This window comes from Physeter macrocephalus, chromosome 2 (assembly GCF_002837175.3).
Source record: "Physeter macrocephalus isolate SW-GA chromosome 2, ASM283717v5, whole genome shotgun sequence".
NCBI classification, from domain to species: domain Eukaryota; kingdom Metazoa; phylum Chordata; class Mammalia; order Artiodactyla; family Physeteridae; genus Physeter; species Physeter macrocephalus.
In genome coordinates, this window is record NC_041215.1 from 1,741,893 (window position 1) to 1,768,151 (window position 26,259).

Consider the following 26,259-nt stretch of genomic DNA (forward strand, 5'->3'; position numbering starts at 1 on the left):
GCTACATTTTAAACCACCCCGAATGGAGCCGCCGAGGTGACTCTGCCTGGTTTGTGACAGCATCTCAGATACAGTTTCTCTCCGGAATTTAATATGCAGGTCCCCCTTGTATTTTATTTTATTTTGGTCGAGCACATTATTTGAAGTTACTATGGCAACGTGTCACCAGCTGGCATCGCATAGTAATGCTGGCATTTAGGTAGCAAGCTCCCGAAGTCGGCTCTTTCCCTCCCTCTGCGATCTCATCACTCCCACTGATCTCAGGTGAGGGGGGGGGCACGCATTGCAGCAACCATGCCCCTCTCCCCTTGCTAGTTTAGTTCTTCAAGGCAGGGCAAACTGATCACCTCTTCCTGGTTCACTCAGCACTGCAGGGTCCTGACCGTGTGTGTAGGTGTGTTTGCTTTAGAGGTGGTTAAATAGATACGTTTGAGCGTTGTGCACCAAAACTATTGGCCTTGTCAATAAGATGATGATGATTTTTTATGCAAAGGAGTAGATTGATTTGGAGAGGGCTACTCTCCTGATCGCAGTCACCGAGTCCCAGCTAATTAATATTAATGACACAATACTGGGTTTCTCTTTTTCCTCTCTTGCCATCACACAGTGAAGAGACCCTGATTGTTTTCCTTTGGAGCTTCACCTCTCTCCCAGGTGTGCAAGAGCTCCCTACATACTGACGGGCTGAATTGTCCGGATCAATTGATTGTCACGGATCACTGAAGAGGGTTCTATATGGCAAATAAGCCCTGCCACGCCAGGCGTTAAGTAGCCCCTCATCAGCCAAGTGCCTGCGATGATTGCATTTATTTTTACACGTTTGACCTAGTTTCAAACCATGTCTCTTCATGCTGTGATTCATTAGCTACATTTTAAACCACCCCGAATGGAGCCGCCGAGGTGACTCTGCCTGGTTTGTGACAGCATCTCAGATACAGTTTCTCTCCGGAATTTAATATGCAGGTCCCCCTGGTATTCTGTTTTAAGAAGCAATTTCCTTTCTGGGCACCTGGAATGCTGCTTGGGTATGGATGAGTGGCTGCCTCACGCCTTGGTAGTAAATATGTGTTGACCACAAAATTTCCACCAAGGATGGAAGGCAGGGCATTCTCACTAGCCTGAATTGCAAGGGATCCCTCTAACCCTCTGTCCCCCATGCAGTATTCAGGCTTTTCCATGTTGCTGACAGGGCTGGGAGTTTGGGGTCCGACACTGTAAAGTTTGGGCAATGTCAACACCAGGAGTGTCTGAGTTGCTAGGGCAAATGCAGTCTGATCATCACCCCCACTCCCAATCCCTACACCTCTTTTTAAACGCTTGAGACGTGGTGGATGTAGAAGGTCTCGAACTTGTAAAGGGAAAAGGGGCAAGAAGCAAAGAGGTGGATTGCCGTGCTGAGGACACTACTGAAAAAGGGATAAACGTCAGAGAAACACAATGTGATTCCACCATTCTATCATTGCATGACAGAGAGGGGTTTTGGGTTTTTAATTTAAATGACAGAGAGGAGCCTTTACTGAATTCGAACCTGCTGCTGGTGTATCATGCCATTTCAGAAATCAGTCAGTCACATTGGTGCGCTTTCTGACAGATTTGATACTAAAGTGGGCTAGACACCATAGCAGACAAAAAGGGAAGCTTCCAGTGGGAAGTAAAGCACTGTCATTTCTCATTAACAGCCAAATGCAGGTAACTTGTCCAAACTTCAGTCACATCACACTACAGATCGTACTGGAAGGCACTCAGCTCGGTTTTTCTATGGGGTAGTTAGAACGAAGAAATGAACAAGCTGGTAAAAGTAATTTTGATTGATGGATGAACTGTACACCCTGAGCAAGTCCTTATAAAAAGATAATCGTTTCTTTCGTAAAATGGTCACTCTCTCTAGACGGGCACTGGAATCCCCTTCCCATTTTATTTTCATTTAAAATAAAGCATGGAAGTTTCTCTAAACCAGGCTTAAGACAATGCAGCCTTTTCAAGGTAATTCCAGGCAACTTGGGCTTTGAGGTTTGTTGTTTGCTTTTCCCCCCTTCAAATTCAAATCAAGCCTTTGGAAATACCAAGCATTCCGTATCTGTATCTATGCGTTTGGGGCAGCCTGCAGTTCTGACAATGGTGGATTTTCCAACACACACACACACACACACACACACACACACACACACACACACACGCTCACAATCCCAGGACTCATTTAAGCCAAAGCTTTAAAAATAAACTGTTGTCCAAGAGACAATAGCATTTCCTCTGAGAGGATGATGGATCACAAAAAAATAAAACCTACCCAGATCTCTTACCTTTTGAAGCAGTGGAATTACCTGCAGAGAATGTCCTTCCTTTCTTTGCAAAATGAGCCAGGCTTTGGCCAGCAGCAGAATTACTCCAAAAGAAGAAATAATGAGTCCTTTATATTGTAATTTTCACTGTTTATATGCAAGAAGTGTAGTGGGTCTGCTCACGTAGGAATAAATAAAAAGCCGAAAAAACTGCACGGCAGCTACCATGTGAAAAGGAAAGACCTCTAGTGGCCACCGGCTGAATTCTTGGTGGAAGCCCCTCACAGAAGAGACAGAGGGAGTAGAGGAGACACACGCGTGTGTGTGTGCTCTCTCTCTGTCTCTTTCACACACACACACACACACACACACACACACACACACACACACACACACAAACTCAGAAGATTTCTCCCCTCTTGCGTCCAGCCTGGATGGAGGGATAAAAAATAATACGCTTGTTTCTTGGTTTCAGTGGGACCTGGTTAAATTAGCAGTGATGGTGGCATTCTGTCTGGTTTGAAAGGGACAGATAATTTCACAGACTCACCATCACCCCCTGAGGGCGTGAGCCAGAGAGAGGATTTGACTCCCTGGACGGCCAAGGCGGTTGGCCCCCATATAGAGGGTCCAGGTCCGCAGCAACATAGTGTCATTGACGTTACTCCTGAGAGCCCCAGTTTTGTGCCCCCTGCCAGCTCTGCATGTTTTCTGAACATTTATGGTGCGTGAGGGTGGTGGTCACTGACAGGCAGAGCTGGCTTCCCCGGCGTGTGACCTGGCCCGGTGCTCAGAAGGACCCTGTGGCTGTCTTGAAAATCTGAAGCATTTTTACAAGAACTCTTCAATTTTCATTTTGTTCTGAGCCCCACAAATTGCACAGCTGGTCCTGCTGACTGGGAAAGCATTTTATCCCTAACGTCCTAATTGAAAAGAACCTAGAAGCAAATGAGAATCTATATTTTGGGGAGTTACTTTTGGGGATGTGAACTTGAAGAACATTCAGTTACCCAAAAGACTTCCTGTGGAGGAATGCAGAAGGAACTTCCTGGGGACATCAAGGCTGTTCCTTCCACCACTGTCACTGAACTGTAACCCTGTAATCTGGGAGGATTTTTTTTTTTTTTTTTTTTTTTTTTGCGGTACGCGGGCCTCTCACTGTTGTGGCCTCTCCCGTTGCGGAGCACAGGCTCCGGACGCGCAGGCTCAGCGGCCACGGCTCACGGGCCCAGCCGCTCCGCGGCATGTGGGATCTTCCCGGACCGGGGCGCGAACCCGTGTCCCCTGCATCGGCAGGCGGACTCTCAACCACTGCGCCACCAGGGAAGCCCGAGGGAGGATTTTTTTCTTCACACTATATTTTTTTGGTCTTTTAGTTTTATTTTTTTTTTAACAAAGATGGCAGTTTGCGATACAGATATAATACTTGGTTCAAACATAACACGTCCAGGCCCACCTCTCTGGTGTGTGTTACGTCTGACACCCTTTAGAAGTGGGGTTTCCTGGAGACACCTGCATCACACCAAGCTGTCCATCTTCCACAGGCCCGCCCTTGACAGTGGGACTTCCTTTGGTTAAGATGGCAGCCCAGTGGTGTCTTGTGGGAGACACTCTTGAGTGGCTTCTCCCAGCTGGTGGATTTATGGTCAGTACTTCCTTTACCAGGTTCCCAGAGTAGATCTCTCTAAATTCTGCTTAACAGACACTAGCCCTGACAGAAAGTGCCACCCTGGTACAGACTTATAAAATCCGGGAGAGAAAAAGCAGAAAAGGGTGTGGTGATATATATTCTGGTGCATGAAAGGGTGTGGTTCTTGCTCCTCTGATCCCATGGATCCTTTCAGACCTACTTCCTCTCCAAGTCCTTGCGTTGATTTCCCTCTTGTCTGAATCCCTGTGGCACTTGATCTGCTTTGCTGATCAAAGTCTTGTACATTTTTCCTCATGCTTGTTAATCTTGCTTTCCCAACGAGATCATGAACTCCTGAGAGCAAGGACTACCTCTTCTCATTTCTTTTATCGTCCATGGCCCTTAGCAAGTACTTGTCCCCGGTAGCTGCTGGCTTCTCACTGACTGATTCATGGTCCAACAATTGGTGCTCTTGTAGGGAACTTCAGTGTATTCAGGGCACCATAGGAGCCATTTGATCCTTCTGATACACCTCTCAGGGTAGATACAGATGGATTATTGTCCCACTTTACAGATGGAACAGTTGGAGATTAGACATGTAAAATTATTTGCCAGAAAATCAAACTCTCTCCAGAATCTCGATACAGGCTGGATCTCCTGACATTAATACAGTGCTCTTTTCCCAATGTACAAGCAGCTGGAGAGATCATGAATAGGGCCCTTATTGTCTGTATCTGGAGCTCCTATTATAGTCCTAGTCATGTAATAGGTGTTCAATAAATGCTTTTTGGATGAATGAGCTGATGAATGAGCCATAAGGAGACATTTACTCTTAGGGAAATTTCACATGCTCATCTGCTAAGGAGAAATTCTCCACCCCTGGGGGACCTTTTTATACTCACCTGGGACAGAGAGGTGTTTTCCAGTCTGAAGTCAAGTAATTGAAGAAGATGAGTCTCATGGTCCTCTCTCCACTGTTTCATGGCATTTTTCTTTATTTCTTGCAGAGTCACTTTGTGGCATGTATGACAGCCATCTTACACCAGATGGGTGACCAGCACTATTCCTACTATATTGAGACATTCCAGACCAGCTCTGAACTTGTGGTGAGTCTATAGGATGCTCTGGGGCAGTGTTGGGGAGACGCGTTACACAAAAGATTCTTGAGAGTTTAGCGCACGAAGGTCTTCTTGGGCACCTGGAGTATGTGTGGGTCTAAGTTTGCAAGCATGTTCGTGTGATTCCTTGTTTCTCACTCCCATTTAGGCTTGTAAATATCACTTCTGGGACACATCTTCTGTCCATGTCATACATGAGCCCTGAGTGCCTAGTCTACATATGCCTTAAAACCAGTATTTGTTGATGAATCGTGGACATTTTGAGGCTTAAGAGCATAAGTGTTGGAGTCACACAGTCTTGGGTTTGAATCCAGGGTTTGTCACCAGCTAGCTGAGGAAGTTAACTTTAACATTTCTTAAGCCTCCGTTTACCCATCTGTAAAGTAGGGATCATATCATTTATGTCACAGGGCTGTGAAGGGATTAAATGAGAGCACAGTAGCTCTCACACTGTAAGAGTCCACTAAAAGTTAGCTATTATTACATTGTAATAACGAATGCATAGAGAAAGTTGGCCTCTGAGCCCCTTTCTTCTTCTAACCTCTCAGGGCTCATTAGCTAGGACTGTCTGCCTGCGGCGGGTGGCCTGTGGGCCCATACCTCTGCAGCAGATGATATCATCAACGTAAAGCCCAGCCCGGGCTGTCCCAGGGTGTAGTCGTCCCTTTGCCCTCAGTATGGTCAGCTTTGTCATTGTCTCCTTACTGTTGCCAGATTCAGGGGTTCTGCTACCAGGGGCTCACTTTTAACTCTCCTTGAAGGAAGCAAGGGCACCAGAATTGGACCAACCTCAGAGAGTGGCCCACAAAAAAGAATCAGTAGGAAGCCATTGTCCTACCCCTTCATCCATTTAGCTTTGAGAAGGTCTCCTAACTGGAGTCAGATTGGCAAGAAATGGAACCTCTTTCTGGATATACAAAAAAGTGAAACAAAAGGAAAGCTAAACAACCCAAGATCTCTCCCCCTCAAGTTCTCTATGTTATGTGACATGGAAATAGAAAGACTGGATTCCTAATTTTTGATACTCAGTGGAAGGAAAGGTGGGAAGGATGGTAGGAAAGGGAATTGTTATGTATTAAATTATACACTTCTTACGTACTCCTCCAACAGTATGGCATAGGTGTTAGTAGTCACATTTTACAAGTCTACAATCTGCTTGCTCAAGACCACACAACAGTATGTGTCAGAGAGAGGATTTGAACCTCTGCTCCAGCCCTTACACCGTGCTGCATCTTCTCATTCAGAAGCCAGGCTTTCCATCTCTGAGGCAAAGGTCTTCTCCATTCCCACAGGAAGGAGGTGTGCCTGTGACGATATCCACACCTCCCCAGGTGACGTCAGGATGAACGATTATACTCACCATCGTCATCCTCGAGCACTTAGTGAACACTTACAGTGGGCCAGACTCTGTGTGGAGCATCTCATAGACAGTGTGCACTTAATCAACCCTTTGAGGTAGATGTTATCCCCATTCTGCTAATGCGGAAACTGGGACTTAAAGCATTGAGGTAATTTTCCCTAGAAGCAATGATTGCTGGAAAGGAACCAATCTCATTTCCAGAATTTTGCAATTTAGCTTAAAGCAGTGATTTTCAAATTATATTTCTCCTAGCCTCACTATCTTCTACCATAAACACACACACACACACACACACACACACACACACACACAGAGGCATGCATGCATACACACACACTTCAACCAGAGCTGTTTTCTACTTTTATCTATTTTATATATTAGGTTCCAGGTAAGATTTTCTCTGAACAAAGAATTCTGCTATTAAAATAATCTGAAAACCGCTGGGTTAAGGAAAGAACTCTGAACGGGTTTCCTATGGATTTTAATTTTACCTTAAGCAAACAGGCTGGATGCCTTCATTTCCTCTAGCTCAGGAGGGTACCAGTGGTTCTGGTCTTTGCTATCTAGATTTTTCTTGAATTTGTGTTCTCCAAAGGTAGAGAACAAGTTTGATCCACTGAAAAATCTGATGGGGCATGTTGAGGTCCACTTTGAACCTCTTCAAAGGAGAGGGAGAGAATCCCTGTCATGTTTCCTCTAAGCTGCTTGTTCACGTGCCTATGACATATGAATTAGCTGTGTTTACAGTACAGTAATTAGATGTTGATTTTAATAATAGTTTGTTTGCTCCATGACCTGAGATGCATTCATATAGTGTAGATTATTTCTCCTCAAATACATGTTTGGAAAGATGATTATAAAATTGCCACATCAATGAATGCATTTACTTCTTTACTCCCAAAGACATAATTAATAGTGCTTTTAAATTGAGAGTGTTTTCATGTTCCATATTCATGTTCCACTTATATTTGTGAAACAGTCTCCCAGTAACAAATCGTAAGATTTCATTAAAAGATCCACTCTGGGCTTCCCTGGTGGCGCAGTGGTTGGGGGTCCGCCTGCCGATGCAGGGGACACGGGTTCGTGCCCCGGTCCGGGAGGATCCCACATGCCGCGGAGCGGCTGGGCCCGTGAGCCATGGCCGCTGAGCCTGCGCGTCCGGAGCCTGTGCTCCACAACGGGAGGGGCCACAGCAGTGAGAGGCCCGCGTACCGCAAAAACAAACAAACAAAAAAAACAAAAAAATCCACTCTATTGGTTTCATTGGATTTACTTAATAAAAGGCTGTACCCCTTCCCTTTCTGCACCTCCAAAAAATAATAAAGAAAAAATTTGAACAGCCAACACGATCTGGGCCCTTCCAGTCATTTCCTATAAAGCAAAATGACAGGTGTGTTTTGCTTTACTATTGCAGGACTTCTTGATGGAGACGTTCATCATGTTCAAGGACCTCATTGGGAAAAATGTGTATCCTGTAGACTGGATGGCCATGAGTATGGTTCAGAACAGGTGAGCTGCCACCTGCTTCCTAACAGCCCCGTCATCTCAGCACTCACTTTACAGTGCACTGGTAGAGACAGAAGGTGGGGATAGTTTCTCCCTGGTGAAAATAAATCGAAGTGCCACAGATCCTTTCTTTCTACATTTAAACCCCAGGGAATTGCTCACCGATCTTGAGCTATTTATTTATTTACTATTATTTTTTCCTTTTTATATACTGAACTGGCTACTCCCTACCTTCTCCATTCTTCAAATACTAGTTAAAATATACTTTGTCTTTGAAGCCTTCCCTAAACTCTTGAGACAGGAGAGCTTAAGGTCAGTCTTATTAAAATTGTATTATTTTAAATTTATTCAAAACAATAAAATATATTCTGTGACATGCAGTAGAATAAGTTTAGGAAGCACTGGATTACACAGCTTTGAACAGCTTTCTGTGCTGTAGGACTTCTCAGAGCCTTTAGTATGCTAATGGGATTCTCTAAGAGAAAGATTTAGGATACAGCATTTCACAGATTTACTTGCCCATTGAAACATTTGGTGTGAATATATTTATGTCTCCGTGTGTATATATAACACTTATTAGCATCTCATAGAATACCAGAGTAACCCAAGTATAGCTCAGATCCCACATGGCCCAGTACAACAATAGATAAGAGTAACTGTGAGCAATTTCAGTCTTTAATGCTTTCTCTCAAATCATGTCATTTCATCAAAATGAAGTTCAAGTCATAACACTCAGCAATATTATCTAATATTCCCTTTCTCCATTCTTCTGTCTCTCAGTATCTCTCCTCTCCCATGGTTTACCCAAGTCTCTCTCAGAACCTTATCCTCATTTCCTATCCACAAACTCCTTTAAAACTGGGGTCTTCTAGGCTCCTTTCTTTCCTTTCTCTCTCACTTTACTTTGGCTTCTTATATTTGTTTTAGGTCCTTCCCATGGAAACCCCTTCACTCTACACTGGCTGGAAGTTTTCTCTCTCTCTACCTATTGTCCTTGTTTTGTATCACAAGAGCCAACAATTGACTGGCAAAGACAGAAATATCCTGAGAGGGTAGAAGAAGAGAAGTTGAAGAGGCAAAGGCGGGGGATCCTCTTTAGTGGGAGGCAAAGAGGGAAAACTATAAACATTAATAAGTTTGTCATTGGATACAGTCTGGGAATTTCTATCTCATGTATGCCTAGGATCTTACTCTAGTCCCAGATGGCCTCCATCCCCTACTCTTCTGTCCTCTGGAAAGCTGCTCTTCCACTACTTGGATGCCTAAGTGCATAGCCAAGTGACTTTACAGACACACTTGCTCTTGGGGCCAGCTTTAGAGGCTGGTGAAGGGGAGGAGAGGTTTGTCAAGGCAGAAAGAGATAGCTATCTGTACGTTGTTGCTTATGGTGGGAGGTGGATAATCAGCACAGCAACAAAAATGTAAGAATTCTTAGCTTGGGCTTACATTGCCCTGATTCTCCCTGTTCACGTCACTCAGGTGGGAGGCTGGCTTTTACAATGCTTAAAGCGTTAGTGGGAATTAGGCCAGGCCATGTTATAGATGAGAGGCAGGTATCTCCCTAGCCCTTCTGTCAGGACCAGCTTCCTGAGTATGCAACCTGTGTAGTTGTATAGGACCTTGCACTCTGAAGGGTCCTGCTGTCACCATCTTGAATTCTTAATAATTTTTGGACCAGGAGACTTGCATTTTCACTGTGCACTGAGCTCAACAAATTATGTAGTTGGTTGTACCTCATATCAACGTCCAGTCACCTGTGTTTGGAAGAAGCCAGCTCCCAAACTGCGTGCGAATCCCTTCACTGTTTGCCAGCTGATCAATAATGTCTTGGGGTTTTGCCAAATTACATGAAGCACTCATCTTCGACTCACCCTACATGTCAGATACACTCAACTATTTACTGTTGCCTACTGTTTCATACTTCTCATGACTTTGCATAAACTATGACTCTCCTCCTTTCTAGACCAAACTCAACATGAAAGCATCCTTCAAATTCTTGTCCATGTAATTTCTTCTTTGTGGATCCTTCTAGGACTCCTTTATGGTAGGAGAATATGTTCCCTCCTCTTTGTTTACATACACACCCATATTATAACACTTACCCCACTGTACTATAATTATCTCTTCATATGACTATTTCTGCCACTAGAGAATGGGCTTCCTGAAGGGAAGCACTATGTCCAATTTATCTCTGTGTTTCTAACTCCTGGCACAGAACCTGACATTCATAAACATGTGTAATGAACTCTGTGTATCCAATGGGTACTTATTTTTTAAAGTTTTAAAAAATATTTTAATTTTATTGTAGTTGATTTACAATGTTGTGTTAGTTTCAGGTGTACAGCAAAGTGATTCAGTTATACATATACATATATTCATTCTTTTTTAGATTCTTTTCTCATATAAGTTATCACAGAATATTGAATAGAGTTCCCTGAGCTATACAGTAGGTCTTTGTTGGTTATCTATCTTATATATTGTAGTGTGTGTGTTTGTTCATCCCAAGCTCCTGATTTAGCCCTCCCCCCTACATTTCCCCTGTGGTAACAATGGGTACTTATTGATTAGGATTTTTTTTTAAGAAATTCAATTCTAATTTGCCTAAACAGAAAGAGAAAGTATTGGCTCAGACAACTGAAAAAGCCCAGAGTTATGGCTGCAGGCATGGATGTATCTAGGTGCTCAAACAGTGTTGTAGGGAATCTGTATCTCTACCTCTGCTCTTTCCTCTGTTGGCTTCATTCTTAGGCAGATGCTCTCTTTGCAGTGGAAACCTGGCTATAGAAGTTCCAGAAATATGTCTTGTTGGATTAGCAGCCCCAGTAGAAAGAAAAAGCCTCTTCTTCAGTAGGTACAGCAAAATTTCCCAGACTAATCTTGAGCTACACGCCCATCCATAACCTCTGTGGCCAGGAGAATGAAATACGCTATTTCATCAGGCTTGGGTCATATGACCCACCTTTGGAACTGGGGAGGCTGTGTTTAGTTCTACCCAAACCACAAAGTCTAGGAGCAAACAGGGAGCTGGGGGAGTAATTCTTCATGGGAAAATCTGAGAGTTATTACCAGAAGGAGAAATGGATGATGGGCCGGCAAATAAATGCACAGACATCTACTACTGGTACAGGGTCAGGAGGATAGAAGCCCAGAGAGGCTGGAGCCCTGAGCAGGGTAACCCCCGCTTCTGAGCTGCCGACAGTCATCCTGGAGGAAATATGTAGAAGTGCTTTGAAGGACTGTCCCTCCCTGAAATCCCACAGACTTTAGTCTTTTTGGGGGGGACTGGCCCCTAGAGATGATGCAGTAATCCTTGTTTCTTTATAACTACAAAATCAGAATATAATTTTCTAAGGGACCTAAGAAAATGGAATTGTCTCCTAAATAGAAACATTTGTATCTCTAAAGGATCTGCTGAGTACTTAAGTCTTTACATTTAAAATAAGTTAGACTCAGGAACACAGCCTGGGTTTCAGACCTCTTAGTTCTGCCACCTTCTCTTTCTTGGGAAGTCATTTAACCTCTTGGAACCTCGGTTTTCTGATCTGCAAAATGGGGATAATTATATCCATTTCGTGGTATTTTTTTGTGAGGGTAGAATGAGTTACTCCTTAGCACAGTGCTGGTACCTGGGAAGAACTCAGTGAATAGGAGCATTGCAGAGAACAAATGTAGCCTTGGAGTAGAGAAGCATGTGCCCAGTGTCGACCAGAAAAGATGACTGTTTTTCTCCTTGCTGGCACATAGCTTAGGTTGTAGACTTCCTTCATCTTCTGGCGACAGTGATCCCTTCCATTGACAGAGCACCTGAAATTTTTTTCACGATTGTTGCATCTTGTGTGGTGTTATGATAGCTAACATGTATTATACACCTAGATCCACCCCTATTGTAAATACTTTACATGTATTCTCTCATTTAATCTTTGCAACAACTTTATGATGTAGAACTGTTATAATCCACATTTTATACCTGAGGAAACTGAAGCACAGAATAGATGAATAACTTACTCAGTGTTGTATTACTAGCAAAAGAACAGAGAAGTCAGGCAGTCAGAACCCATGTTCTTCATCTCTGCTGCTTCATCCTGTAAAATAGTGAGGCTTGTATTATTAAGTGCATTGTAAGGATGTGCAAACTGCATATTTATTGGCTCAGATACCTTAAAGAGGCCCAAAAAGGTAACTTGCACAAGGTCATGCAGCTAGTTAATGAAAGATTTCAACATAAATTGGACAAACGGAACATACACCATAGTTGAGCCCAGATCAGTATTCCCCAGAATGTCATTTTCTCTCCTCTAAAAATATGCATCCTAAGCTCCATTCATTCACGTGTACAAGGTGAACTTCGTATGTTGGTTAGTCTGTATGTTACAACATCTTTCTTCCTTTCTTTTCTTTCCTCCTTTTCTTCCTTCCTTCTTTCCTTCCTTCCTTCCCTCCCTATTACTTATATTTTTATGATTTTCTGTTTTTATAATCTCCCTATTATCGCTTGTTATTTGTGCACGTATGTATGTATATATTAGTCATATATAATTTATCTATCTGCTTGTTGGAGGAGGGAATGGAGTTTTGCAGATTTGAATGTCTCCTCAGCTGTGTACTGTTGGTGTATGCAAACGTGGTGACATGTCTACTGCAAGAAATACCTCCTGTTAGAGCATTCTTCTTATTGGTAAGATGCAACATTCAGTAAGATCTGATGTACGCGACATGGTAATTTTTAAGTGATCAAGTTCTTTGTAATATTGTAAATGAACAAAATATGCCTAGGAACCTCTTTTCCCCTCCTCCATCTGCACCTCTATCTGGAAATTCAACATTTTGGGCAGGGGGCAAGTGGTGGCCGTTGGGGATTTATACGCATCCCTAAAGCTTCTCTAAATGGAATCAATCAACACATACATATTGAGTGTCCCGGGCATCCAGAGCCCATCTACGCCATGGCCCCAGAAGGCAGGGTGCTTACAGTCTTGTTGGTGAGACAGTAAATATGCCCGTGGAAATATGACCAAGCGCTGCAGCCACTGTAGTGAGTTCAGAGCACAGAGTTCAGAGCACAGGGAAGTTAGGATTTATGACTGCCTAGGTTCGAACCACCTTATAGTTACGTTACCTCTGGTAAAGTTACTCAACCACTCTGGACTCTGTTTTTCTCACTGTAAAAAGGGGGTACTAATAAGACCTATCACAAAGGATTTTTGTGAGGATCAAAATGAAATAATATGCATAAAGTAGTTAGAATGGTGTTTAGCAAACATTTCATAAATGTGAGCTATTATTTTTGTTCTCACAGTCCTATTATCTGGGAATATCCAAAATATTTCACGGAAGAGGCACATCTGGTCTGGATCTTGTCTACCTTACTGGTGACATATTTCAAGGTCTAATATTGTCTCCAGCACACACTAGGCGCGTAGTAGGGTCACAATAGTTGACCCTAGGAAGTTGAGCAGGGCAGTGCTCGACAATCTGCTGGCGGCTCCATCCGTGTGCTGACAACTGTTGATGCCCGCTTCCCCTTTCTCCTACCTACATTAATTTGTACTGCCTACTTCCTTTTTGTAGGCCTCATCTCCTCCAAAACGTTATCATCCAGAAGAAGGCCTCTCCATGGGTTTTATATCCAGCAGGGCACATCTAATCCTGATGTCCAGCTGGCCATGGAATTCCAGTCCCAGGAGTCTGCTGCACCCCTAACTAGAATCCAGAATCACTCGAGAAGGGTCAGGGGCACTTGGGGTGGGCCGTGCCCTGACCCTGAGCTGGAATCCTCTGATACACTCTAGCCTCTTGGTGCATGGAGCCCTTGTGTGTTGTGAGGGAAGCTGCTTAAAGGCTCTGGGAGAATGGCTTTTTCACTGCTTCTAGGGGAGGAATAAGGACTCCCTTCTTCTGGCCACCTCTTTTATCTGCATCTTCAAGTTTTGACCAGTGGAATCAACTACATCCCATGAATCACAGCCCAAAGGGGAATGGGATTCAGGGAGGCCCTCTCTCTCCCTTCGGCATTCTCACTGGAAAGGGCATGTCCACCTCCAGTTCCCTCTTTCATTCACATCATACAACCTGTGGGCATGGGTTGGTTGTCACACTGGAGTGTTCTCAGCTTCGGATCCTCCTGCCTCAGAGCTACAAGGTGGCTGGGCAGTTAAGGATAATGATAACCACACAACTGACATTTATTAAGGACTCCTGTGTACCGAGGCCCTGGGCCACCAGCTTCATGCACTGCATCTCATTTCATCTTCACACACGGCTCATCATACCAGTGGGGCAGCTGAGAGTACCAGAGGAAAAGCAACAAGCTCAAGACCACAGCAAGGAAGAGTAGCAGAGTGGGAATGTGCCCCCAGGCAGGCTTGCTCTAGCTCCTGCAGGAGTCTGTGTGCACCTTCCATTACTGCATCCAGTCGAAGGACTGATGCCTATGGTGCATAGGTTTATTCAGGACACGAAACGTAGGAACTCTCAGTTGCCTCCAGTGATGAGGGTTTGTTCTGTCACATGAAGAGAAGTAGGAGACTGGGAACCTGGTCCAGTGGCTGCAGTGAGCTTCACGTGGAGCAGTTTTCAGGATACCAACCTCGGGTATCCTCGGGTACCAAGCTCCCTTTCTGCCAGCTTCTGCCTACTCACAGCAGCTGACTTCTCTTGCAGTATGGCTTTTGCTTCCTCACAGAATTATCTGCTCACGGCTTCTACTCAGGGCAGGGTTCGTTGCATTCTCCCTGGCTGTCCTGCTTTTGAACTGTCTAGAAGGGTTTGATTTACTACTATCCAGGCTTGGGTGCCCCCACTGGTACCCATACATGATTACCCATGGGCTCCTAGTCAGCCCATGGAAGACTGCCTGAGTCAAGTGTTGGTTCTGGGCCCTCTCAGCTGTGGGCAGGGCAGCAGGATAATGGGGACTAAGTGGGAAGGGGCTCTGTGCCTTGTGGGCATGAGTAGAAACACGCCCAGTGCCAAAACACCATGCAGGCTGGCCTTCAGGGGGGCCAGTATATCGTTCTGGTTAATTGCAAAAGCTTTAAAGAAAGACGGACCTGAGGCTGGGTGGACTCTGCTGCTTAGTAGCTGTGTGAATGTGGGGAAATTTTTTGATCTTTCCAGTACTCAGTTTCCTCTTCTGTTAAATGGGCGCAACAGTAACACCCACTTCAGTTTGTAGGATTAAATGAAACAAAGCCTGTAGAGCACTTGGCACAGGATATATGCATGAAAACATGAGACTCCCATTATTGTCATTATTAACAAGGTGAGCTCACAGCTTGGGCTGAACAGAATTACAGAGATTTCTTTGTGAACAGAATAGCGTGGTGGTTAAATACCAGGGTTCTGAAGGCAGCATAACTTTGTTTAAATCGTGGTTCCACATGTATTGGCTGGGTTCTTGGGAAAGTTACCTAAACTCACATCTCTGAAAGGCAAACAATATCTAACTCGGAGAGTTAATGTGAGAATTTAAAAAGGTGGGAAAAAAACACGGAAGAAATCCATGCAAAGTACTTAGCGCAGAGCCTGGCACATCGTTGGTAACCATGACTGTGGTTATTATTCATTTTTTTAGAGGCTGCTAAGCATCACGGATGAAATGCAGGAAATGTTAGGTTGATATTTGATCATGAACTTCGTTTTCAACACTTCAAGATCATTTTTGAAAGTAACAGAAAATGTTGAGTGTGTTTTCATTCTAACCCACTTCAACATATTAATGCTTAGGCTTTAAGTACAATTATTTTTTTTTAAAGAATACAGAAGACATACTTTTCCAAACCCATACGTGGGAAACCAGAGTTAAGTGATTTTCTGATTTCCAGAGGGTGGCTGCAGAAGAATCCAGAGAGAGGGAGGAACCTTGATTTACTTCAGCCCCTATCCGCCACCAGTCCCCCCATCAGTACAGGGAGCTAATCGTTCCTGGTTATTGGGCTGATGGCCTTTGTGAGCCAGAGGCAGGTTTAGGTTGACAGTCAAAATAATAACTGTTATGGAAACTACTGAGAATGTGTAAAACCCCTCATTTTGGTATCATATTAGACTGTCTGAGATGTTTATACATAGTATGACAGCCACTCAATGCACTTCCATCTGGGGAATCAGATACTAATCATTAAGAAGAAAATATAGATGTTTTTTCAAAGACATATTAGCAAATGACAGAATAACAAAACCAAAGAAATCTCACCTTGTGGCAGCCTGATGGGGTGGAGGGTTTTGTGGGATTTGTATTTCCTGTCTTTACATGGTCCTGCTGGCTGCAACTTGTCCTCTGACTGTCCATTTTGCTGTCGGTCCCTGCCTTTGGAAGAAGAATTAAGCAAGCCAAAGGGGTCTGGGCGGCCATAGCTACCATGTTACTATTGTCACCATGTGGCAGGCACTGTGCTCAGCACTTACCATACATTTGCCATTACACCCTGCGGGGACCCTGTGAAAGGGGTTGCATTGCTGCTGTTTCACAGAAAAGGAAACTTAGGTGTCAAACACGACATTAACATGTCCCAAATCCACACAGCTGGGAATTGGCAAAGCCAGAAATCACATCCAGTTTTGTGTGTGTGTGTGTGTATGTGTGTGTGTGTGTACAAATCTTGTGATCCTGATAACAGGGTGCACTGCCTTCTTTGTTCAACAAATATTTATAGGTGAGGTTTTCAGAGGTGATGAAGAAGAGAGCCCAGTGCTACTGAAAATTAGTCCTTGGGCCACCTTTATCTATATGTCTAAGGTCTGTTTGCTACTTTACATTTAAACAAGGTTTTGTAACTTTCAAAGCTTTTTTATGTACATTTTCCCTTTCTGGCTTCTAACAGATGGATGTTATACAAAGTTGAATAATGAAGTGCTGATCTTAAAAACAAAACAAAACAAAAAGAACCCAAACATTTAGTGTTTAATGAACACCTAGCCCAGCTTCCTAACAAGCAATGCCAGATGTAGCACATGCTATAGTTGCCCTTCCCACACTCGTGGCCCACCCAAAATATACCTGCAGCTTCAGTGGACATTTCCCATGTATCCTGAGAGCCTCCTACTTCTTTCATTCTCTGGGCTTTCTCAGGCTACAGGAGAGTTCTCAGCCCACCTGCAGGGCTGGCCAGAAGTGCTAGGGACTTAATGTCCGTAAGAGCAACTTTCAACCAGGGAGGGGCTGGTATTAATGGGTAAATAGCCCAGGACACTTCTGATGCTCAAGTATGTTCAATACAGTCTAAACTCAGAAGTTCCCATGCAGAATTGAGTCCCAGTTATTACCCAAAGCAATAACCTGCTGATAAACACTTCCTTTTACTGGCTTCCCACAGGTAGCCAAATAGACATTTTCCCTGGACCAGCTACTCAGTAGAGAACTTATTGATTGTCCACTGTTAATCAATAATTATAGACAGTAGTACAGGGAAGATCTGGCCCCTGCCCTTTTAGATTTTACAAACACACACACACAGTGGAGACTTGGCCACAGTTGGGCATGTAGCAGTTTGGGAGGTGAATGCAAAAATCCAGGACAGAAATGATGGTGACTTGGTTCAGGTCAGTGGCAGTGAGTGACGAGAAGTAGTTGCATTTGGATATATTTTGAAAATAATGCTAAGAGGTTTCGCTGACAGGTCAGATGTAGGATGTGAGAGAAAGAGGAAAGTCGAGGATGCTAAGTCCCCCTACCCCTTGAGCAACTGGAAGAATGGAGTTGTTTTCAACTTAGATGGGAAGACGACAGAAAGAGGGCAGGTAATAGGAGTCAAGCTTTTGACATGTATGCTTGAAATGCCTATTAGTCATCCAAGTGAAGGTATAGAGCAGAGAGCTGGAATGCAAGCTGGAGCTCAGGGGAAAGGCCAGGGATGAAGATATAAAATTTGGGAGTCAAAGGCATGTAGATTGGAGAGTAGATGAGATCATGGAGGGAGTCTCTCATTTCAAGGAAAGTACAGTCTAGTTGGAGGAGACAGTCGTTACTGAGTCACACAAATAACTCATTCGCAGACCATGATGAAGTCTGGAAAGGCAGTTGCACTGACTGTCCTCTGGGGGCCTGAAAGATGCAGCAGACCCTGCCCTGAAACGATTAGAAGGAGGGGGCATTCTATACAAAGGAAGAATACAGCTATGAACTCAGAAAACAACCAAAAGCACAAAGTAATAGTGAGAAATGATCCTAGCAAAGAAGGTGGGGTCCAATCATGGAGAGCATTGACGGTCAAGAGAAAGAGTTTAGATTTCTCCTGTGGGCAGTGGGGAGCCACTGAGGTGGGTGATCTACAGGATTGGAACTGTTCCATAGGGCAACTCACTCTAGAGGTTGAAAGGGAGAGAGATAAGAGGCTGTAAGACCAGAGAGTAGGGAGGAAGGAGAGGAAGGGATGGATGGGAAGACATTTAAGAAGAAACACAATTTGACAACAGGTAACAAAATGTTCAATACATGTAAGATTTGATCAGCATTACCATCTCAAGAAGAAGAGTGGAGAAGAGGTATATATGGGAGGTGCAAGGCATACATAGAAGAGTGATCATTGAAACACTGTTTATAACAGAAAATGCTGAGAAGCGAGGTAAAGGTCCATCAATAAAAGACTGATGCAATACACTGTGATACATCTCTACAATAGAATGCTCTTCAGTGATTAAAAGGGATGATATATATCTGAATTCACTGGCATGAAAGGAACACACAATTTATTGTTGAATGAAAGAGGCTGTGGAACAGAATTTATCGTTTAACCCCATTTATCAAAATGCTATCTTTGTAATATCGTTTGTGTATATACGTCTAGGGAGACCTTTGAAATTATGTTCGTCAAAATGTCAGTGATGGTTTTCCCCAGATGATAGGATTGCTGGTGTGTCGTTTGTTCGTTTATTTATTTGATTTGGGAGGAGGCAATTTTTCTATCTTACTGCATGGCATGAATTTTCTGCCACAAGCTTGTAACAGTTTAAACAAGAGACAATACAGATTTTCTAAAGGAAGTCAAAGAGACAGAGCAGGGCAAACATGGCCCCAGGTCTACAGTGAGAGCAGGTGTTAATGTGGGTCAACGAACCTCTTCCTTGGGTCTTTGGAACTAAAGGAACTTCAGTCTGAAGCATGGGGGAGGGATGTCTGGGGTAGCGTGCTCAGATGGCCTGGTGACCTTCTCCCTTCTTCCAGGGTCTTCCTGAGAGCTATCAACAAGTTTGCAGAAACCATGAACCAGAAATTCCTGGAAAACACAAACTTTGAGTTTCAGGTGAGTGTGAGGCGTCAGACTTGCCCTTGGAGTGCCCTGGCCGGGCTGCTCCAGCAATCTGGGCTAATTGCTCCATCAGACACATCCCAAAACACTCGGAAGCTATGCCTGTGTCTCTGGGTGTTTCCACAGAGCGGTGGGGGAGAGAGGGGAGGGAGGGAAGTACTCAGCGTTTGGAACCAGGCCCTTGACTAAATAGTCATCAACTGAGCAGCATATGCAAATGTGACCGTATGATGTATCTTGTGCTGAAGAGGAGACTTGCATTCATTCATTGTCAAAGTGGGTGCCACCTTTTAAAAATGTATTCTTTTTTTTTTTTTTTACTTTTTTACTCACTGGAGCCTAGAAAAGCAGCCATTCTCAGATACTGAAAGATAAAGCTCACTAGTACATTTCTGTGACTTTCTGATTCCTCCAGAAATCACTTTTAGTGCTCAGACAAGACCTGGGAACTCTGTGAGATTCAGGGGCCTCAAAGCACGCCCCTGGGGCAGACAGGGCGACACATCTGCTCAGGGCCCAGGCAAGAAGAACCAACTCTTCAAAGCCTTGTGGACAAGTTCACGTTGCTACCTCTGGCTGGAGGTATGAGAGACGAGACCCTTAAAAAGGGATCCCCCCTCCAGGGAAGCCTCTGACCCCCAGGATCTCTCACAGCACAAGCTTAGGGAGTGGCCAGCAAACTGGGGCGATGGCTTTTTCTGCCTGCTCATCTGGGGTTTCAGTTCCTGTCTGGGCTCTGGCCTCTGACCAGCCGAGGAACCTCAGGCAAGGCCTGGACTGCATCCGTGCCTCAGCTGACTCATCTGTAAAATGCTCACAACACCTCCCCTCGCTACTTCGTAGGGTTTTTCCAGAACGGGAACGTGCCAAGGCACTTGCTAGGGGAACTCACTTGTAAGGAGGGTCCCAACAGTTTCCAATCAAACACTTCCTCCTCCAAGAGGCCTCCCCTGCCTGATTCCTCTCTGAAGGTCCCCGAACAACCCCATGGCCACTGTGTATCACCACTTAGCCTGCTGTAGTCTCTTCATAGCACTCCGTGCTAGCTTTCTTATTTGCCTACATGCCCGTTCTCTTTCTTTCCTCTGGTAGTAGGTAAGCTTCGGGAGTCAGGAGTGTGAAGACCTGTACTCACAGGGAATCTATGCTGTGTTCCTGGCACATAGTAGATCTCCTTGGGGAGGTGATGCCTGGGCTGAGGTCTGTGAGATCTGCTCTGCTAGACAGCACCGGCCTATAAATACTTAATAAATGTTATCTTTGAATAAGATTCTCTCCCACTACCTTGCATTTAAATCAGGCAACTGAACTATAATGATAATGATGATGAAAAGAATAGCTGCCATTTTCTGACAGCATTGTACGTGCAGATCTCACAAGAAGCACTTTATGCGTTATCTTTCTCAGTCCTTACAACTACCCTACAAGGTAGTTACTGTGACTGTTATTTTCTCTACTGGAGGGATGTGGACACTAAGACTCCCAGGCGATGAGCAGATAGTCTGAAGTCACACGGCGTGTCAGTGCAGAGGTGGGACGAAAGCACAGCAGTGGCTGGCACCAGAGCCTTCAGATCACTGCAGCCACATGCTAGAGATAGAGTTTCACCGCCACATTGGGTTGACTGCTTGATAGGGTCTGGGTGAGAGTTATAAATCTTTGACATGGAAACAAAATATGTCACTTTGGCTGTTTGAATCAGGAGAAGTGTTTGATCCCCTTCCAAATGTGGCCCAGGTGCCTGCAGGCTCTGGTTACGAGTACGATCAGGGAAGTTAATATGGCCATTGCTTTTTTTGGAGGGGCAGCTCGGGACAACACATCTAGGGGCCAGTGGCAAGGCAGTGTTTGGGCCATAAAACTGTTGCCTGGTTTGTTCATCTCTTTCCGTGGGCATTGGTAATTATAGCCTCGGGCCTGATTTCCTGACTCTGGCTCTCCTCCATGGTCTTGGGGGGGTACTTTCCACGAGAAGCTCAGCTTTAGTCCTTCATGCCATTCTTTTAGGTTTTATCCAGTTTTCCTGAAAGAAAATCTGCATCTGAGAGTGGCCCAGAGAAGTGGGGGTTTCATACATGGAAGGTTTGAGCTTATGAGCTGTGTGGCTTTAGGCAAATTACTTCACCTCTCTGTGCCTTGGTGTCCTCAACATCAAATTATGACACTAATAGTAGCTACTTCACTGTATTGTTGAGAGGATTCAGTGAATTAATTCGTGTAAAATACCTAGAAGAATGCCAGGAACATGGTAGTTAATAAATGGTTAATAAATGTTAGCTCATTATAATTACAATAATTATCATTTTGATGTGATGATGATGACGGTGGTGGTGGTCTTAAATGTGTCAGGTCTGGGAACCCATATGTCAGTCCTCAGCAAACAGGACAGTAGGGAGGCATCTTTCTGGTCACCACAACACTGCCTAGGGCTGTCACATCCACAAGATTTGTAAAACGGGAAAGTGGCCAACATTACAAAATGAAATAAGTCTCCTTTTCGAATGAGACTTCCACAGATATTTAGTGGGAAGAACTCAAGAACAGGATCGTTCTTCAAACTTATCTTTGTTCTCCTACCTTCTCCTCACTTGTGTGAGAATGGACTTGTTCTCTGTACCCTGCCTGGAACACGCCTTGTTTTCTTCTCCTCACAGAGGAGGGACAGGTACAGTGAGATTATCCCTAATATCTCTTCCAGAAGTGTGGTTTTATGATTCAAAGGGCAAAAAGCAAGAAGCTCTGTGGGTGCCATTCTGTAGGTGACAAGACCTGGGAATTAGAAAAATGATGTTTCCTGCTTGGGGCTAAAAAAATTTGCATTCCCAGGCCCTATTCAAGATGCTGGACCTTGAGATTCACATCTGTTTGCATGGTCAGGGAAGACCAAGAGCGGATTTCGAGTTTAACTCAGTGAGAATTTTTGTTTAAGAGCAATTCTCATGAGTCCAGGCTGTTGTGACATGCCTTGAGAAATTCGGAAGCAAAACAGAACACTGCCCTGCCTTCAAGGATCTTGGGGTCTCAATAGCAGACTATAAATTCATCTTCTAGCATCCAAGCTTTTGAAGAAGGTGACTAACCTTTATTAGGCATCGACTTAGAGCATTTTGATCCTTACCATAACTCTGTTAGGTTGGGATATACCCATTTTACTGGTGAAGAAACTGAGCTTCAGAGAAGTGGTTGACCTTCCTGTTAAAGGTCATCTAACTATTAAGTGGGTCTTCTGGGATTCAACCCGAGGCCCGTCTGCAATACCCAAGCTCTTTTCATTCTTCTGCACTGTCTCTTAGGAACAGGGTGCCTTTTGGATCTAGGAGACAGCTCTATGTAGCTTCAGAAACAGTCTGCCCTTGTTAGCTTTTGCTGGCTGTGGGACAGGGAGCTCTTCAATGATTGGCTGCAGAATTAGACTCTCCATGCTGGAAACTCTGATTCCTCCAGAAATCAGTGGTTACACTTCAGATGTGTTCTTTGGCTCCAAATAATTTTTTTCCATCTTAGGTGGCTGTCTGATTGCTACTAAGACCCTTCTCTCTACTTGGGAAGCTATAATTGGCTCTGCCTTTGGTAATTCCAGCCTTAGTCTTGAGGCATTTCTGGATCAGCTTCTGGGCACCAGACCACCTTGGGATCATTTTTAAACCTGTGCTGGAGACCCTGTGAAATAAAAAGCTTCCAGAATATTCCCAGCCATTGGTGGAGGAATGAGGGCAGGCTTGGTCTTTATAATGGGAAATGTAACCAGTGATGGCAAAAAACATGAGAGAGGGAGCACAGGCACAGAGGGAGCACTCCTTGACGCCTTGAAGAGGCCCACAGCCCTACCCACAGGGAGGTCATGGCGGGACGCCTCCTCCAGGCAGGAAGATGGTCACATGCTTGGGGACAGCTTCTGCGGCCCTGCCTGCTTCAGTTTGAGGACCCTAGACAACCTCTGGACTGATGTTCCCAACCTGAATCTGTAGCTGGAAACTTTCACTCCCAGAATCAATGGCATCTTCAGAATGGCCATGGCAGCTGGGCCTTTGCACCCCAGAGGTGGGTGTGCTGACTGCATTTCAGCAACCCTGGGTGTTGGGTCCTTTCTTTTTAAAATAAGAATTTGGGGTAAATAATAATTTAAGGCCATTGAGAAAGAAACTTATAGGATCAGACATTCTTAATGTCTCTGCTGTAAAGATATCTGATGAACCAGTGGAAAACTCAACCCACGACAAAGGCTAACAAGAACCAAGAAAGAAGAAGAAGAGCAATTTTAGCAGAAGAGCAGAGTGGTTAAAGAATGCAAGTTCTGGAGACAGATACACTTGGATTCAAATGCCAGCTTCATCATTTTGTAACTGTGTGAACTTGGGCAAGCTGTTCAACCTCTCTGGGCCTCAGTTCCCTGTTCTCTAAAATGGGGAGAATCATACTACCAATAGCATAGTTTCTGGAGAGGATTTAACAAGAACACATGTGGCATGCTGAGCTCATTAATGAACTCATTCAACAAATATTTCCTGAGTACATGTTGGGTTAGACGTGATCCTAGACACTGGATATGCAACAGGGAATAAAAAGATGAGTTTCTTGCTTGCATGATGCTTACATCCGGTAGAGGAGACAGAAAGAAAATAAATTAGTTCTGCTTAAAATATGTCATGAATCCTGTGAACAGGGTGTAATGAGGGCAAATAATGGATGGATCTAGTTTAGTCCAGGCAGGCTGGGAAGGCTTCCCCTGGAAGTGATTTTTGAACTGAGATCAAAAGGCTGAGTAGGAGTTTACTAGGTAGCAATTTCCTCATTTTGTCCTTATAAGTACCCCCTTTAGATACTACCTAGAGTCTCAGAGAGGTAGGGTAACTTGCCCATGACAATGGAGCTTGTAATTGGATTGGAATTCTGGAAGGTGACCTGACAGTATCTATGAAAACAAAGACAACACAAACAATAACAATATCTGCATAGACCCTGTGCCTTAGCAGTTCCACGTCTAGGAATGTATACTGCATAACAGTCTCTCATGCATAAAGATATATAAACAAGGATGTTGATTACAGCACCAATGCTAAAGAAGAAAAAAGTTGGAGTCAAGCTAAATGTCTATAAATAGGAAATTGGTTACAATTAAAGTACATTCTTAGAGCAGAAGACCATGCAGCAATAAAAGAGAATGAAGCAGATCTGTATATGCTAATGTGGAAACATCTGCAAGAATTATTGATGAGAGAAAAAAGCAAAGTATAGCAGACTATTAAGAAAAGATGTCTATACATATGTTTGTTTATACACAAAAATTTTTGGAAGGATATCCAGGAAATTGTTACCAACATTTTCTTCTGGGGAATTAGACTAGGGTCCAAGGTAGGATGGAAAATAACTTTTTATTATTTAATCTTTTCAATCATTTAATGTTTTTTACTGTGTGTATATTACATTTATAATTTTTTGAGAGTTAATTAAAAATAGCTGAATTCTAATTACACCCACTAGTGGTATAACTGGGTGGTTGTTTAATTTATCTGGATCTCACTGTTTACATTTGTGAAGAAATAGATTTGGTCCAGATGACCCTTAAATTTATTCCAGCTTTAACCTTCTATTGTCCTACGATTTCAAAATATGAAATTCGCAATCAGAAATCACCTTACTTCTTCCCCAGGGAAAAGGAACCCGTGTGTGTTGCCAAAGATTCTGTGGCTTCTCTGAGCCATCCAGGCTGGGCTCTTAATAAAATGCCACCAGGCAGCTTGGGCCAGGGAGGAAAGAAAAATCTGGGATCTTTTGAAACAACTGGAGAATCTCTCTAACAAAATGGTGATCAATAAATAAATATTTTCTGGAGCACAACTGTATTTAAGCCATCGTACTGAATTTAGCATTAGGGATACAAATAAGTAGAAGCCAGAACCCTTGGTACTGGTGGAACTTACAATCGGAAAAGACAGGGCTTACAAATGCTCTGCGACCAGCACTTACAACAATCCTTTATGGTAGTTACCGTTATTTTTTCCATTTTACAAGTAAGAAAAATGAGGCTCAGAAAGGTCAAGTAGCTATCCAAAGACAGCTCAGCTAGTAAGAGAGAGACTGGTATCCATTCCCTAGTCTGTGAGACACTGATGCATGTGCTCTTAACCACTGGATGATCCGATCCTGTCATGGGAAGTGAGTGGAGCACAAGGTCAGGTGCGGAACGATGGACCCACGTCTGTGGTTGCACCTACTAAGCGCTCCTCAAATCTGGAAGGGCTGAGCAGACCTGATGTGCTCTGCCTTCTGGGAAGGCCTCATGAAGAAAGTGAGTCTCGAACTGGGCTTTGATGGAAGGATGGAAGTTAGATGCTGCAGGTGTGAGCAAAGCCACAGAGGCCAAGATGCTTGTGTTCTACCTGTGAGTCTGAGCAGGTCAGCCCCTCCCCCTCCCCTGGAATAGGCAGTTTGCTGAGGGAGAAAACACTGGAAATTGCCTGAAAAGCCAGGTTAGTTAATTTGGTTCTGATTCTTCAGGAGCAAGAGTCAAGGAAGGTTCAGGCAAGAAGTATCATGAGTGCCCAGCCATGTCTAGTTGTGGCCACTGCTCAGGCACTGCACAGAGCCACTGACCATGACGGCCTTCCCTCAGTTCCACAGTTGGACCCACAGAGCCTCATGGGCAGAACTGGGCAGGGGCTGTGGGTGAGATACTTAGGGACACCATTTCTGATCCACTAAGAAGAAGCAGCACTGGATCTATGGTCTCATGGTCCACGAAGATCTTCAAGGAGAGAAGTCAAAAGAAAATCAGGTGCACTCCTAAGTATATACCCAAGAGAAATTAAAACATACATCCACACAAAAACTCATATGTAGATGTTCATAGCAGCATTATCCATAATAGCCAAAAGGTGGAAACAAACCAAATGTCCATCAGGGATAAACAAAATGTGGTATATCCATATATATTTATACCCAGAATAGTATTCAGCAATAAACAGAAATGAAGTACTGACACTTGTGACAACATGGATGAACCTTGAAAACGTCACGCTTAGTGAAAGGAGCCAGACACTAAAGAAAGGTCACGTATTTTCTGATTCCATTTCTATGAAATGTCAAATCCACAGAGACAGAAGTAGCTTTGTGGTTGCCAGGG

The 26,259-nt window shown here is 44.0% G+C and overlaps 1 protein-coding gene across 1 annotated transcript in view; it reads left to right on the top strand.

Annotated features, from left to right (window-relative positions):
• The window catches only part of DOCK2 (dedicator of cytokinesis 2), a 432,741-nt gene that overhangs the window by 328,783 nt on the left and 77,699 nt on the right, over positions 1 to 26,259 (top strand). Inside the window, exons 28-30 of the mRNA XM_028497312.1 lie at positions 4,917 to 5,015; positions 7,802 to 7,896; positions 19,052 to 19,130. Of these exons, the coding sequence (XP_028353113.1) occupies positions 4,917 to 5,015; positions 7,802 to 7,896; positions 19,052 to 19,130 (273 nt within the window). The remainder of the gene's footprint in view (positions 1 to 4,916; positions 5,016 to 7,801; positions 7,897 to 19,051; positions 19,131 to 26,259) is intronic.